The sequence below is a fragment of the Chaetura pelagica genome, unplaced genomic scaffold, assembly GCF_000747805.2.
Source record: "Chaetura pelagica isolate M959 unplaced genomic scaffold, ChaPel_1.0 scaffold109, whole genome shotgun sequence".
Classification (NCBI taxonomy): Eukaryota; Metazoa; Chordata; class Aves; order Apodiformes; family Apodidae; genus Chaetura; species Chaetura pelagica.
In genome coordinates this window covers 9,722,919-9,739,704 of record NW_009970725.1, presented here as the reverse complement: position 1 = coordinate 9,739,704, position 16,786 = coordinate 9,722,919, and the positions used below count along the sequence as shown (strand labels likewise).

Below are 16,786 nucleotides of genomic sequence, written 5' to 3'. Positions count from 1 at the left end.
TTAATGGCAAAATTTCCTGAACAAGTAACTTCCATTTTTTTTATCAGGCCTGGTATTTACGCAAACAAGATTTATCTTTCCAAAATGCACCACATGGCTATAAAACAGCATGAGTCTGAGCAAGCATTTAATGAAAACTGTTTAAATTCAGAGTGGTATTAAAAAACCATGAAGGAATTCAGTCATTGTTCCAATATCAATTAATACATCATCACCATGTACAGTGTAAGATTATATATAGATTTCTTCATAGCCAAAAATGCTGCCCATCAGCATAATCGGGAAGCACAAGTCAAAGTAAAGCTGTGTAATTATATACAAACTATTTCAGTTCACTCCTGCCAAGAAAAACCTTAACAGAAGTACTGGCTGCATGACCAATTAATTCCTGCAGAAGGGTTAGTGCATCAGACCATGAACGAGGCTCTTCACCTGTGATCTGTGAGCTCCTTGGCCCCGGGCTGGCTGCACAGCTGTCCAGGCTTCCCTGTAAAGGGGATCAGACATTGTTTGCTGACAGTTTACAGGACAGATAAAGATGTTCAGTAACCAGAAAACCCACGATCACAGACTATCAGCAACAGCAGGAGGAGGGAGTAGCTCTGAAGTTATTCAGCTGACTCAGTAATGCCAGGGTCTACAATTGAGTGAACACACCTGAATATGTCAGTCGTAAGGGCGTTTTTTATGACCATAAAGTTGCCATAAAACTAGGAAGAATAGAGACTTCAATATCTAAGTTAAAATTTCACAAAATGGGGGTTCTCCTGGACACATGCAGGTTATGAACTTTGAGCTTTCGGTTTCATTTTTCAGAGTTATTGGTTGCAGTCTTGTTTTCACAAGACTTCAGATTCAGAGTCAGCTTCTGGTAAGAGCAACTCATTACAAGAACTGCCACCACCTCAAAAAAAAAAAAAAAAAAAAGCTTCTAGTGGTATCAAATGCTGCAGCCTGCTTGGTTAGCAGAGCATATCATAACCCAGTGCTGTATTCATCACATTTCGACCCCACTATATAAGAAATCCATGTCAAGATTTCTGGTCTGGTGATCAGATGCCCACATAACTATGTCAGTAGAGGAATTAATCTTCTCCATTATCACCTCCAACAGCAGTTTTCTTCTGGAGCAACTAGTCAGCAAAGAAGTTCTAAGGTGCAGAAGATGAAGGGCTCACAGGAACAGTCTGCTTCTAGTTCAATAGGAGAAGCTGGATCAAGGCCACACAATGTAACACAGGACTGTGTAACATACCTAGTATCAGTGCAGAGGGGACCTTCATATTCCATGGACTTAAAAGTTGAATTGGGACTGGAATCCATTCTGAGAAGATGTAAAAAGGATTACAGACTCCATTTTTTCCCAAATAGCTTACTCAAAACCCATGTTTGTGAATTAGCTTAACTCCAGCAGTTTCTCACAGGCAATTAATATGCAGAGCAAATGCCTTGCAGTCAATGGAAACTGGGCTGTCACTGACTTCAGTGGGACCAATATGGTGTGACTTCTCTGACATCTTTCTAAATGCATAACTCACCTCACCTGAGGTATTGAAGTGAATACCTCAGACACTGAAACAAAATCATTAATTTTGAATAAACAGAAAAGTGATGCTTTAATGTAATTATTTCCCTTTTTTAAAGCTTGGAGCTTTATGATGTTAAGAAAGTGGGTACATGGCAAGCCCAGATAAACACACAACTGTACAGCTAAAAAGACTGGCATTAAGGTCCCATTGTTGCTTGGGGCGTTTGTCAAGTACTACTCTCTGAATGTTTTTACATGTTTAAAGCCTGGCTGACTGCCAGTTCATCACAGTTGCCACTTCTGGAAGATGTTGAACACTTTTTCTGAAATTGGAGGTTGCACTTCCATGTCTCTTTCATAGAATCATGAAATTGTTTAGGTTGGAAAAGACCTTTAGGATCATTGAATCCAGCTGTTAGCCTAGCACACTGCCAAGTCTCCCACTAAACCATGTCCCTCAGCACCACATCTACATGTCTTCTAAATACCTCTAGGGATGGTGACTCTACCACTTTCCTGGGCAGCCTATTCCAGGGCCTAACTATCCTTTGGTGAAGAAATTTTTCCTAATATCCAATCCAATCCTTCCCTGGAACAACTTGAAGTCTTTTCCTCTTGTTCTATTGCTTGTTACTAGGGAGAAGAGACCAACCCCCACCTCCTTTCAGGTAGTTGTAGAGAGCAATAAGGTCTCCCCTCAGCCTCCTCTTCTTCAGACTACACAACCCCAGTAGTGTTCTTGGAAGACTGGTTCTCCAGACCCTTCACCAGCTTCATTGCCCTTCTCTGGATATGCTCCAGCACCTTGATGTCTCTCTTCTACTGAGAGGCCCAGAACTGTACACAGCACTCAAGCTGTGGCATCACCAGTGCTGAGTACAGGGGACAATCACTGCCCTAGTCCTGCTGGTCACATTATTTCTGATACAAGCCAAGATGTTGTTGGCCTTCTTGGCCACCTGGGCACACTGCTGGCTCATGTTTAGCTGGCTGTCAATCACCACCCCCAGGTTCTTTTCCTCTGGGCAGCTTTCCAGCCACTCTTCCCCAGCCCTGCAGCATTGCATGGGGTTGTTGAGACCCAAGTTCAGGATCCAGCACTTGGCCTCATTGAACCTCTTAGAACTGGCATTGGTCCAATGATCCAGCCTGTCCAGGTCCCTCTGTAGAGCCTTCCTACCCTCAAGCAGATCAGCACTCCCTTCAACCCAAGGCTTCAAAAAGGTCTAACGCATCATGAAATGTTACCAGAAAGCTCTGTTCAGAAAGTCAGAAGGAACTTACTCTCTGCAGGGGGGGAAATGAGAGGTCGCTGCAGTTAGGGCCAAGGCTCCATTAGCTGACTCTGTTTGTTGGCAGCTGCTCAGTTCCTCTCAGGCAAGGTAATGTTTGTCCCTGCAAATACAGCCAGTTCTTACCCTCATCCCAGGAGCCACCAAGCTGCTGCTGGATCAGGGTTACACAAAGACAGATGAGCCCAACGGGAAGGGGCAGAGAAGAGCAGACAGCTCACACTCATAAAGTTAGAAAGATAGAAGTATTATAGAAATTATGAAATCCATTTGCACTTTGGAGGTCCTTCTACCAGCAGGGCCTGGGAAATCCTTTCCCCTCAATAATTCCTCTTCTACACCATCCAAACCTCAAATTCCTCTCTGGAAATGAATGTGGATGGGGCTATACTTCCCTGTGGTTATTGCTGAATGACTCAGAACCTTTCCCTCCCTTTTCCTGTGGGACCAAGGGACTACATTCAACACCAGCAAAGTTTTTCATTCTGTGTTTCAGTTCTGTGAAAGAAGCAGCATTTGGGACAAAAGGTCGTGAAAAAGCCCTACAAGTTTCAGCTTTCTTTAACTGCAAACACAAATACCATCAATATGTAAAATAAGACAATAATATGAAGTTAAGTTCACCACCTGGGTTGAGGGAGGCTTGTAGGGGTAAACAGAAAGTGTGTGGCTCTGTAGCAGATTCACTCAGATGTTCTGCTTTTACTACTAATGTACTATTGCTTCTATGAGATGGCCAAAGCAAACTGCCTTGAAGCATCCTTGCTGTATTGCCACAAACCCCTCACCCCTAATGTGCATACCTGGGGATGTCCTCAGCAGGTTCTTCTTAGGAGCTGTCTGGCAAGTTCAGGGGAGAGAAGACCACTCTCAGGAGGCCTTTGTAGTCTCCAAGCTGCACCCACTGCTGAATGTAGCAGTGTCAGCAGATGCAAGGCTGAGCAATGATTTCTTTGCCTTGGTTTTCACCAACAAGGTCTTTCAGGCCTTTGTGCTTAGCAGCAGTGGTCAGGGAGAAGAGAAACGCAAATAAAAGTCAAAGAATTGAGTCAGTGGTTTATCAGGAAACTATACAAGTCTATGGAACTAGATAGGGTTTGTTCAAGGGTGGTCCCAAAAGATCTAGTTTATGTAATTGTAATAACATAATGCAGATCGTCTTTATGATTTCTGAAAGGTAATGGACTTTGGGTGAGTTTTCCAATGGCTGGGGAGAGACAACTGTTGCACCAGTCTTCAAAAAGGGAAGGAAGGACAGTTTGGAAAACCATAGGCCAGTAAGCCTCATTTCAGTCCCCCGGGAAATCCTTGAGCAAGTGTTAGTGACCTTTGGGCAGATGAAGGAGAATGGGTTGACTAAGAATCAAGGGCAAATCATGACTGACCAACCTCAGTGCCTTGTGATGAAATGACTGGACATGAGGATGTGGGAGTAGCAGTGGATGTTACTTACCTCAATTTTAGGAATGCTTTTGATGGAGACTCCTACGGTATATTTGTATTCAAGATGGTCAAGATGGGTGGAGTACAAGATAGAAGAATCACAGAATCATCGAATGCCAGATTGGAAGGGACCTCAAGGATTATTGTCCAACCTTTCTAGGTGCTACTACAGTTTATATGAGATGGCTCAGCACCCTGGAAGAAGAACTGGATTGATCATCAGGCACAAAGGGTAGTAGTTAATGTTTCCCACCCCGCTCTGCCTTGTCTGCAGGCTGGTTACAAGTGTGATCTATCCTATTTTATACCTTTATTACTGACCTGAAGAAGGTGATGGGGTGCACTTTCATTATGTCTGCAGATGAAACCAAACTGGGGAGTGTAGTCACTGTGTTTGGGAGCAGTGCTGGGAGAATGGGCCAACAGAAATATTTTGAAACTCAAGAACAAGTACAATTTTCCACCCTTGGGATAGACTAGCCTGCTGCGAAGAGACAGGCTGGGGACTGGATGCCTGGGAAACAGCTCTGCAGGAAAGGCCACAGTGGCTGTGGAGGACAATGAGAGAGACAGGGCCAGCAGTGCACCCTGGCAGATTCATAGAATCATAGAACAGCTAGAGTTGGAAGGGACCTTAAAGATCATCCAGATCGAACCCTCTTGCATTGGCAGGGACACCTCCCACTAGATCAGGTTGCTCAGAGCCCCATCCAACCTGGCCTTGAACACACGGTATATTTGTATTCAAGATGGTCAAGATGGGTGGAGTACAAGATAGAAGAATCACAGAATCATCGAATGCCAGATTGGAAGGGACCTCAAGGATTATTGTCCAACCTTTCTAGGTGCTACTACAGTTTATATGAGATGGCTCAGCACCCTGGAAGAAGAACTGGATTGATCATCAGGCACAAAGGGTAGTAGTTAATGTTTCCCACCCCGCTCTGCCTTGTCTGCAGGCTGGTTACAAGTGTGATCTATCCTATTTTATACCTTTATTACTGACCTGAAGAAGGTGATGGGGTGCACTTTCATTATGTCTGCAGATGAAACCAAACTGGGGAGTGTAGTCACTGTGTTTGGGAGCAGTGCTGGGAGAATGGGCCAACAGAAATATTTTGAAACTCAAGAACAAGTACAATTTTCCGCCCTTGGGATAGACTAGCCTGCTGCAAAGGGACAGGCTGGGGACTGGATGCCTGGGAAACAGCTCTGCAGGAAAGGCCACAGTGGCTGTGGAGGACAATGAGAGAGACAGGGCCAGCAGTGCACCCTGGCAGATTCATAGAATCATAGAACAGCTAGAGTTGGAAGGGACCTTAAAGATCATCCAGATCGAACCCTCTTGCATTGGCAGGGACACCTCCCACTAGATCAGGTTGCTCAGAGCCCCATCCAACCTGGCCTTGAACACTTCCAGGGATAGAGCTTCAAATTAGCAGGTGAAAGCAGACTCCTCTGGGGAGGTTAAGAGAAGATGAAGGTGGGTTCTTCACAGTGGTCCATTGTAGGAGGATGAGAGCATGAGTTGAAACAAGAGAGGTTCAGACAGGATATAAGGAGAAACTTTTTCAGCCTGAGTACATCCCAGCAGGGGCACAGGTTGCCCATGGAGGCAGTGCAGTCTCTGTCATTGGAAGTTTTCAAGAGGAGACTAGGCAAAGCACTGAGCAACATGGTCTAATCTCACAGGTGATCCCACTTGGTACTGGAGGCTGGAACAGATATCCCCTGAGGTCCTCTCCAGTATATATGACTGTGTTATAATTTTGCAGTCCAAGGTTTTTTTTTGTTCTCAGGTACATTACTAAAAGATGTCTGCATACATTTGGATATTTGTTTCTGTGCAAGTACTTTGACAACATCCATTTAATAAACAGAAAAATTGAACTTTACTACACAGGCAAGTATCTCAAGGGGAAAACAAGACCATTACGAGTGGACCAGTGGCCTGTTACCAATTTTAAAGTATGCTTTTTAAAGTCTAATGTATGCAAAACTAGTAAACCTCCAAAACTCAGAAAATTATACTGTAACAAAGGAGCCAAACCCCTCCATACTGAAACCTGTAAACAGCCCTTATGAATAGTGGTTAGGTGGTGCCTCTGGTGCATTGTCTTGTCTTCCTTCTCCTGTGAAATGTTTCTTGATTGCATTGCATATGACACATGGGCTGAACACTGTGTCTACTGCTGCTCTGTACTTCACATCCTTCCTGCTCTCGTGGCTCTCCATTGCCCAAGAAACCCCAGAGATCTCCAGTTCATAAGAAAGAGTTTCAGGAAGAGTTTGAATGAGCATGTGTTCATATACTTCTGAAGTTCATGTTGATTTGGGCAGGTTTTGACCAAAAATTGCTGTCACCAAGCATACCTGCTCTCTTTCTGCCAATAAAACAGTACTACAAATTACAGCATGGAAACTCTACACTTCGAAATTTTATTTTATAAATATCTAGCAGAATCCTTCCCTCTCCATCCCAACTGTCCCTGCAGTAACAACAGAGCCAGTGAGTAACATGGAGCTTTTCTCTTGGTCTCTGTGCTTTTGCTTCTCTGGGAGGTAAGAGAACTGGCGGCCTCCCTGCTCTGTTAGCAGCAGATGTGTTGTGGCCAGATCACAAGGGAGTTTTTTCAATCCCACTACTCCACTGTAGCACCTGCATGGAAATGGGCTATTAACAGCACTTGTTTGCTGAACTTTAAACTGAAATGCATGGAATATCCTTTACACAAGACTGCAAGCCAGCTGCACACTGTGCAGTTGTCTGCCAAGTGTGGAAAAGGATGGTCTACGTTCTGCCTAGGGAGGTCTGAGTGGCTAATGCTAAGCTTGGAAGAACCAGCTGAAGGCTGTATCTCATTGCTCAGATAGGCTTGTAGGCAATTTTATGTGGTTCTCAGAGAGATATGGGTGCACGTATCTCATTTCTCACTTGTTAAGTTGAGAAAACTGACTTTTCTGTCAGGGCAAAAAGCTTTGTAGGGTTCTTGGAAGACTTAATAGCTTGGAATGACAAGAGGAAGGTCCAAATCAGCATGCTCCCTTGTGTTCCTTTTTTAGGTATCTCCAGACACATGTTCAGTTATATCTTCCCTTTACAGGGTTGCATGATACATGGAAGATTAAAATCACTGGCCACCATGGTCATTCCTTCTTCATCCCTCAACCAGTTTTGGCCTTTCACTGAAGTTATCCAATACTTTCCATTATAAGGACCTTATATCTTTGCCAAAGTTCAGTCATTCTAACTGTAATTTCTCCTGCTGGCTGGATGCCTCTGGCTGATTTTGTTTGGACTTCTTTCGATAATTTTTTTGGAAAAATTTCAGTCATTTCCAAGAAAGGACCTAGGGGAAAATGTATATATTGTTGTCTATGTCAAAACCTCCTAGACAGTTTCTTTTAAAAACTCTCATTTCCCAGGCTTTGGAGCATAGTCCTGAAATTTGGTGGATCTTTGTGCCTGGAATAGCCTTTTCTCTTTCCCAATGGAAATCTGCAGAGCCTAAAAGCAAGATGTCAACCACAGATTTGTACAGTAAAGAAAACTTTCAAGTCTTTCAGAATTCTGCTTCACTTATTGTAAAGGTCAGAGAAGAGACAGGGGAAAAACAGAAATACTCATTTTCAAAGCTGGTGGCTTCAGTGCTAGAGAATGAGACCCTCACTCTTCCAGGCAGTGCCTATGCAATGTGAGCAGCTGCACTGGGTCTGGTTGAGGTGGGGTTCATCTTCTTCACAGCGGCCTGTGTGGTGCTGTATATTAGACTTGTGACCAAAACAGTGATGATAACACACCAATGCTTTTGCTGTTGCTGAGCAGTGCTTGCAGAGCATGAAGGCCTTCTCTGTTTCTCACTACTCTGCCCCAGTGAGTAGGCTGGGAGCAGGCAAGAGCTTGGGAGGGGACAGCTGACCGAAGCCAACCAGGGAGATATTTCACACCATATAACATCATACTCAGCAATAAAACAGAAGTTATTTTTTTCCAAAGTAGCTGCTCCTTGGAGACTGTCTGGGCATTGGTCTGCTGGTGGGTGGTGATGAGTGATTGCCTTTGCAACAGTTGGGGTTTTTTGTTTGTTGTGGGGTTTTATCCCTTCGCTTATTAAATTGCCTTCATCTCAAGCCATGAGTTTTTCTCACTTTTGCCCAAGCAACTCTCCCCCCCCATCTCTCTGGGGGCAGACTGGGCAAGCAACTGACTGGGGGCTGAGCTGCTGCTGGCTGGGCTCAACCCACCCCAGCAACTCATCAACATCCAGCTCATCCTAGTTTATCACTACCCACGTTTTTTCTCAACAGTCCTGACAGGAACCCTATGGTATCATTTGTACTCACTCCTGCTGTGGAAGTCAATGGGATCTGGCCTTCAAGCATGTGAAATACTGTGCATGTAGTTGAATGGCAGGGTTTGTGCTTCAGCAGCACATCTCATGTCCTGGCCTCTCAGTCATCCACACACAGCATTTGGCTCAGAGTATGCCAGGGTTGCTCTTTGCAGGTTTCATACACGTGGAAAGCAGGGAGAGGAAGGGCAGGGGTGCCATCGTGGGTAGCTGAGTCTTGCAGGGCTGTGGCTATGACTTTCAGTCAGGCTTGAAGAGTGGAAAGTGGAAGATGCCCTTGGGTGGACATTGTAGACATAGACTGTAACACTGGCTGTCCTGAAAAATCACAGCACTTTGAGTGATCCACTTTAGGACAACTTTTAAATTTAATCTTACTGTGGATCAGTCCTACAAAACGGAGGCAATAATACCCCTTATTGCTTGCATAATTTAATTAACATTTATTAAATACATAAATGCTACCCTGATGACAGACATAGAGGAAATCAATAATTTTATCTTCAGAATAGAGTGTGAATGTTGCAGTGAATGGCACCTAGAGGAAAAATGAATAGAAGATAAAATATTGAATGGGTGCTCACTAAATTAGCTCAGTCTATCTCTGAACTGAATACATGGAGCTACTGGAGAAAAAAAAATAATACACTATTATAAACTAACATCCATACCAATACTTTTTTATCAGTAGGAATAAATATGCCTTGTAAATAAACTCAAACATATCCTGGTAAGTTAAGATCCCATGGGAAATCTTTCTCCTGGCATTTCCTAGCTTAGGAGTTGCTCTATTTCGCCACCTCAGTAATGTTCTTTGACAACAATTACTCCTGTGTGGTATTTATGAAGTCTGACAAAATGAAGACGACATGGTCTCTCTCCAAAGCTTTCATTACTATTTTCAGTGAGTATCTAATGCCCTGTAATCTACCTGAAAGGAGACCAAAATGCTGTATCAAAAACAACTAATATGATCTCAGAAGTAATATACAAGGTACTATTTATTAGTACCTATCTTTTGGTTCATTTGTTCCTTTTGAAGTTTGTTTACTCTAAAAATCAAGACCAGTGTAAACCTGGTAAATATGACCAAAAAAACTTATTAGAGTGGCTATCTGTTATTGTCATTATGCTCCAATAAGTAAAACTTCAAAGGTTCAACATTCTCCATAAACAGTAATTAACATAAATTACAAATGTATTCTGCATAGTGAGCAAAATACTTTACAATTGTAATACTTCCTTGATTTTCAAAGGGTTTTTTTTCTGTTCTTTTTGGGCCAAATTCCTAGCTGAAGAGCTGCAGTTTAATATTCCCCTGGACCTACTTACACCCACTTGTTGAAGCATCAGGGAGTCCTTGTGGGTGTAACTCTCAGGCTGAAGAGCCAAAATACACTGCAATAATGTGAACTTAATGCAGGGAGAATTCACTGCCTTTTTATTTGCTTTCCTTGCTGTGCTCCTCTCCTGTGGCCAAGCAGCATATAAGCCATACTCACTTTGTCTCTGACTCTTAGGTCTGCACTGCAAGGCAAAAAGTCAGGAAGACCATATACAATGCATCTGGACTTGCCACGTGGATCTATACTGCCATAACCAGCAAATCTGGGGAGTAGACACACCTGAACCAAGACCAGTCATTGTCTTTAAGTAGATTACACCAGCTTCCACTCCCTCTGGTGCCAGGTGGCCTTATGGAGACACCTCTGTGCATCACCTCACATCTGGGAGAAGTCACATGGACAGAGAGGAGCATGCAGAACATGCCCAGCTGTCCCTGAACTGGAGATGAAATGTGTGGCATGTAAAGACAGTTGCAGGATGCTCCTCTGGGCTGACTGAGCCCAACTCTGGGTTCCTGCTGGCTGGCTTCCACTGAACATAACTGGAAGCTGAACATCATTGGCATTTGGACAGTCTCAAAACATGGTAAGATCTTCACCTCCTTCCATCAACATCAACCAAACCCTGTCCAGTATCACTTCGATATGCTCCAGCTGAAAAGCTGACACAGTTAGACCTCAGGCAACAGGAAACAGTTTCTGAGGAAATCAGTGTTATTTTACTGTGTGTGTTGAAAGAAACACATACTGAACAAACAAAATGTTATTATTAATGTATAAAAATCCGCTTCTGCAAACATCCTAATAGAATTTGGCTCTAATTATTTGGTCTTGGTTTTGCTGTCTTCAACATTTAAGCACTCTAGCAGTAATGGAATTACTTTTCATCATGTGAAATTCTGGACCACCAAAGGAAAATATTTCACTGGTTTAAATATTCAGCAGACATAACAGCTACAATTGTTTTAGGTGATTTTGACAAAATACTGTGCAAGGAAATTGGCCTATAAATTGCCAGAATAAAACTTCCCAAACTTTCTGAACCGGAAATAACCACTCTTTATTCAAAGTATGAACAAACCCCACAATTATGTGTTTCATAAACTATCAAAAATATGAGATGGTGGTCCCTAAATATCATCTGCAGTTAATTATAATAGCTGTACTTTTAATTGCATTCCAGCATCTTGCTTTTCTTTAAATGTAGGGCTGTGTGACTGTCCAGCATATTCTAGAGCTTTCTTGTGTTTTCCTTCCAAGAAATGCAGTTGCTAGAAGAAAAAGGTCACAGCAATTGAATGAAGAATGGATGCATAGACCTTTGCATGATCAACATCCAAACCATATCTAGAACACGTCCGTATCTCTGAGTAACTCTGGCATCCTGAAAAAATAGCCAGGTGTTTTTTTGCTTTCAGGATCTCCTTCAGTTTCCCAGTTAATCAAAAACTAGGAAAGGAAAAACAAACACCAGCCTCACTTGTCAGAGACAAGTCTAGATAACAAAATACTTTCAAATTATGATACTAATTACTGAGATTAAGAAAAGGCTCATCTGTGTATTTAACAAAATTATTAGTAAATAACTTCACCATTTGTTCAGGATCATTTACAAACTCATTACCCAGATCCAAGGATAACGTCTTCACTCTAGGTACAGGTCCAAAATGGTCATTAACAAGAATATGAAATTGTTTTGGAGAAAAAAGATTTATCATTAAAATATGTTATAATACTCAACTCCTACTTTTCAAATACACGTTTTGTATCGAACCCCAATGGTACTTGCTTCAGACAAATGATCTTCAACATATGGTTCCCATGTTACATGCAGTTCTCCTCAATGACGCATCCAGTACTTTTTTTCAGAGTTTTTAAAATTTAATTAGTGCCCTTCTCATTTTGTCTGGGCTCAGGCAATAAAGCAATCAAAAGAGAATGGCACACACACATACCTGCTCCCTTGGGCATGGACCAAGGCTTCCTCCAGCATCACTTTAAGACTCAACAAGTAGCCAAGTTTGTGGTTGAGAAGAGAGAAGTGATGCTCACCAAAATTTGTAGGTCAGGCTGTGGGAAAGAGCCAGGTGAGGGTAATGGTCCATTGTGAAGTGCAAAGTGAACAGGAACTGTGCACGTTACCTCTGGTTTTAGATCACTTCAGCAAAGTCTGCACATTTATCCTAAAGTGCACACAGGGAGATTAATTTTACTCTTTTTCTTTTGGATGACTGTCAAGTTTGAACTTATTTTGCAGAGCAAAAGTGAGAGTAAACCATTATAAATGAAATTCCTTGATATTCAAGTGAAAAATGTTGCAAGGAAAAAAATATCAGCTACACACACATAGTTGGTAAGAGCTTAAAAGCACATTATGGCACAGCAACTGCAAAGCATTCACTTGGGTACCTCTTTCAGCATTTGATGATAAAATTCTAATAGTTCCATATAAACAAGCAAACAAGCCATCTTATGCCAATACATAAACACTTCTAAACAAGGATGATTTGTTCAGGTCTTCTAGACCTTCTCAGAGCCTGAATTTGGCTGCAACTTGGGATCACCTGTGACAGGCAGAACATTGTGGTAGTAAGCTGTTGTTATATTATTATTATTGGGTGAAAATCAGGCCTCATAATTTATATTCTGGAATAACAAAAAAATCTCCCCAAATGAAGTATTTCTGTGAAATTAGATTTCCCTAGAACATAGTCTAAAGTTTCCTAAAAATAAATGAGTAGGAAAATATGCTTGAAACTTTTTCTGAGAAAGATCAGTGGTTTTAACCAGTGTAATTGTGTTTGGCAAATTTCATTATAGCTTGAAATGAAACTTGTAAAATATAAGAGAGTGTATAAAAAGTTCAAGCTGGTGAAGGTCCTGGACTGGACCATGCTAGTTACTTACTGCACTCTGTATTAGGTACTGTATTGCACCCCAAATACATGTGCATTCTGTAGTTTACCTAGTTAGTAGGAATATATCTTGATCCAAAGATAGTAAGGGATGGAGATAAAGTTTAAGGTGTGGGAGGTCCGACTTCATCGAGACCTTGCACCTAAGCAGAAATCAGAGGAAAAATCTGGATGTAGCACCTAATTTGGTTGCTCAGGGTCAGCATCTGCCTGAAGTCCAGGTAGTTGAGAGGGGCTGAAGAGCAGCTGCTCTTGTTACCTGAAAACAAGTATGCTGGGGTGTCTGCACAGTAGGTAGGGACAAAACTTGGGAGAACTGAGCTTAATTACTTTTCAGACCACAGGCTGTGTCTCTGGGGGATGCCCAGTGTCCTTGTGCCAGTGTCCTTTTGGGCAGAACTCACAAGGCATTGACAGAGAAAGGGAGAGATGCCCAAACCACAAGACGATCCCACCATCTAACTCTCAGCAGCCCAGGTAAAGTGATCTGGTTTAACCCAGAACAATAAATCGTTCAAACCTTGGGGCCTGCGCTGCCAATACCAAAAAAATATTGCCAGCAGATTAGCTGGAAGAAATGCTCTGTCAGTATTGCCCACTGCACTTCCATCCCCCTATACCTTCACCGTAGCCTGCCTGTGGGACACCAGCAGCCCTAAAAGAGGCTGTGCCCCACAATCCACCTCCTGCAGGTAGGATGGGTTGTTGGAACCCAGGCTAAATGTAAGGCAGATCTCCTCTAGACATACTGGCTCAGACCATCATTTTCAGAATGCTCTTCGAACAAGAACTGGAAATCCAGGGAGCTGTTTGTCATAACCCAATTACTTTGAGGGGCTATGCATTGGTAAGGTTCATGCTCTCAGGGCTGGGTTGTCTTCTGATGAAATGATGGTAACATCGGAACAATATCCAGACTTGGCCACCACAACCAGTTTTGTTCAGGCTGCCAAGCCGGGATTATTCTCTGGTGCTCCTGTGCAGCACCCAGATTTGAATGACCTACTTCCACACAACTATTTAACGTAGGTATATGTACAATACCAGACTAATGTCCACAAAACAACATTTGAAAGTAGGAGATAAAAGAATAGCACCCCCTGGGCTCCTGTAGGAAGTGAGCTAAACCAGTCAAACGTCGAGGTTACCCATGGATGTACAATGAATTTCTTAAGCATGTAGATATTCGCTAATAGTTGTTATGTGAGCTCTAACGTCTCTAACTCTACTTGGATATTCTTAGATGAAAGTATACAAAAGCTTAATAGTAACAGAGATTATATAGATAACTCAATTGCAATTAAGGCAACTAGCAGTGCCCTAAGTCAAGCACCCTGGCCTGGAGGATGTCACTGCACTAGTAAGATCCTTGACTGGCCCTCCTCTAAGGGCAGCTTTTATAGAGAGACGTTGCTTTACCTACGTGGAGTTACTTGCAGTTGTGATCAAAATCAAACCACAAACCACAGACTGACTGAGAGCTCTAGATTTCCATTTAAGCACCCTCTGCGGTAAGTACTGTTGCGGTTTTCCACGTTAGCCATGTTCACTTGCATGTTCTTGTGGTCTGCAGGCCAGAAGGCATCCCTCATCCTGTTTATGCACACTCCTTGGTCCAGGGAGGGCTGCTAAGAGGGGGAAAGGAGGTTGGTCACCACACACTTCATACAGGCAACAGAAACAGAGACAGTGAAGGAGAGACTGGAGAGCTGAATGCATTTACAGATGGAAAGGGACATGCCTTCACTGATTTTTAAAGCCAGTATTTCTAAGCTATACCACTCAGTGGTTGAGGTGGGGGATTTGGGGATCTAGAATTCTCTGTTTAATCAAACTGGTTTTGATGAATATAGTATATGCTCCATAATATCAATAACCTGCTGATATGCAGCTCATTAAGTGTGCTTGCTCAACTACTCCATCTCCACGAGCCATCAATCATCTGCCTTCCCCTTTGTTAATGCCAAGGCTGACAGGTGGTGATGACAGTGTCTGATGGCTATACATTCCACTGGTGGATGGAGACGGGTCAGTGGGAAGAAAAAAGGAACAATTACTTCAGAAACCAAATCGTAAAATGCTTGGGTTTAGAGGAAATACCTGACATATGAAACAGCTCGTGAGTTTCCTGAATTTCTTTACTAAGACTAGATTTTAATAGTATTAGTAGAAGCTCTTTATCCATTTAAACACACAATGTATTTGTAAGAAATCCAATGTGGAATACAACTTACACAACTAAAAGGAAATAAAGAAGCATACTTGAGAAATATGAAGTGTCCCACTACATCCACACATTAATAAATATTTTAAAGTCACAAGAACGGAGGTAGATCTCAGGCATAATGAATCGATCATAAACTCTATAAGAATTCAAAACACTCATTGATTCTTTCAGTTAGTAAGGAACATGTTTTCCTCAGACACAGCAGTTCACTCATCAGTCTCTGCAATTTTTGGTTGCTGTCCTTCAGTTCACTAAGGTTACTGTCTGAAGAATTAGAAAAGTGTTACCAGTCACTGCTTTTGAGGAATTTTCTAAATTCCTGCACAGTCCTGCTTCGTGCATACTCCCTGATGACACAGGTTTGAAGTTGTGTACTTCTTTAATTTTTATTTAAAAAAAAAAAAAAAATCTTTCCTACTGAGCTATGTTTTCAACGAGAAGTACTTTTTCTTTGGAGAAATGGACCTTTGCTATTGGTTTCATCCAGTCTATAACAACTAATGGAAAGGCTTCTTCTCGGAAACATCCTCATGGACTTTGGATCAGAGTCTAGATAATTTTTAGCTTGATAAACTGATTCTTCCAAACAATAATTGTGGGTTTACTTGGGATCCAAAATAAATCATACAACTGAGCAAGCACTAATTGATCTTATAAATACTTCAAGAGCTGTTGTCCTAACCCAACACAATAATGGAGGGCATCCATAATTACCTGATGACTGTATTAAAATTTTAGGGTTTTGTACCAAAAATAGATCTAGTCAACTACCGGAGTGTAAAACAAAAGTTGAGTCAAGTCACTTTGATATCTGAGCCCTGCTTCAAAGCAGCAAGTGGCTACTGCAGTTGGTATTCAAGTATTTTCAGCGATCCCAACCTAAAGGTACTGCCTCTGAGTCAGTGAAATGCACTCAAGCAGATGTCTGCTCAAGCAATCAGAGCAACAGAAGCAATTCAGACTTCTAAATCTGTTACACTTTGCTCTACAATGGTTACTTTTTGTGGATTTAACCCTCCAGTCATTGCTCAGGTAAGATCACATCTGATAGGTTTCCAGTGTTTTTTGAGCTGGTCTTAAACTAATGCTGTGATGCTGCTGCACCACGACCTTTCCAATACCCTGTGGTCCTTATTGGAGCTGTAGACCCACGGGGAAAAAACCACGAAGCACAAAAATTTGGGGGGGGGGGGGAGGGGCCTCCTCACATTCAACAGACTGTGACACAAATAATTGCAATGGAAAAATCATGTGCATTTCCTTTCTGCGATGGTAAACACCCTCCGATGTCACCGCTACTTGGCCCCCAGGACAACGTGGTGCATGTTGCACTGGCTCTGCTTCATCAGCACTGGTGGTAACAGTCAAAGCTGGATCACAAACCATCCTGAAGTTATTGACGTCTTCAGTGGCCGAAAAACAGGTGAACTCACAGAAAACCACAGTGAAATGAATTTTTTTTCATGGAAATGAGAGCCTGGAAATGATCCACTGCCCCTGCCAACATCCAGAACTAGAGAAGTAAAAGATGACTGACCTGTATATCCCCAATCCCACAACCATTTACACACATTCTTCAGCGCGGGCAGTCCCGCGGAATCCACCGGGACTATTCGCGGCACCTCGTCCAGCTCCGGAGCGAGCTCCGCGCATCCTGCAGCCTCTTCCCAGCCCAGGGATGTG

The 16,786-nt window shown here is 42.5% G+C and overlaps 1 protein-coding gene across 1 annotated transcript in view; it reads left to right on the top strand.

The window, feature by feature from the left end:
- Positions 1 to 11,930: 11,930 nt before the first annotated feature.
- Positions 11,931 to 16,786, top strand: part of COLEC12 (collectin sub-family member 12) — a 104,075-nt gene continuing 99,219 nt past the window's right edge. Inside the window, exon 1 of the mRNA XM_010006921.1 lies at positions 11,931 to 12,048. Within this exon, the coding sequence (XP_010005223.1) occupies positions 11,931 to 12,048 (118 nt within the window). The remainder of the gene's footprint in view (positions 12,049 to 16,786) is intronic.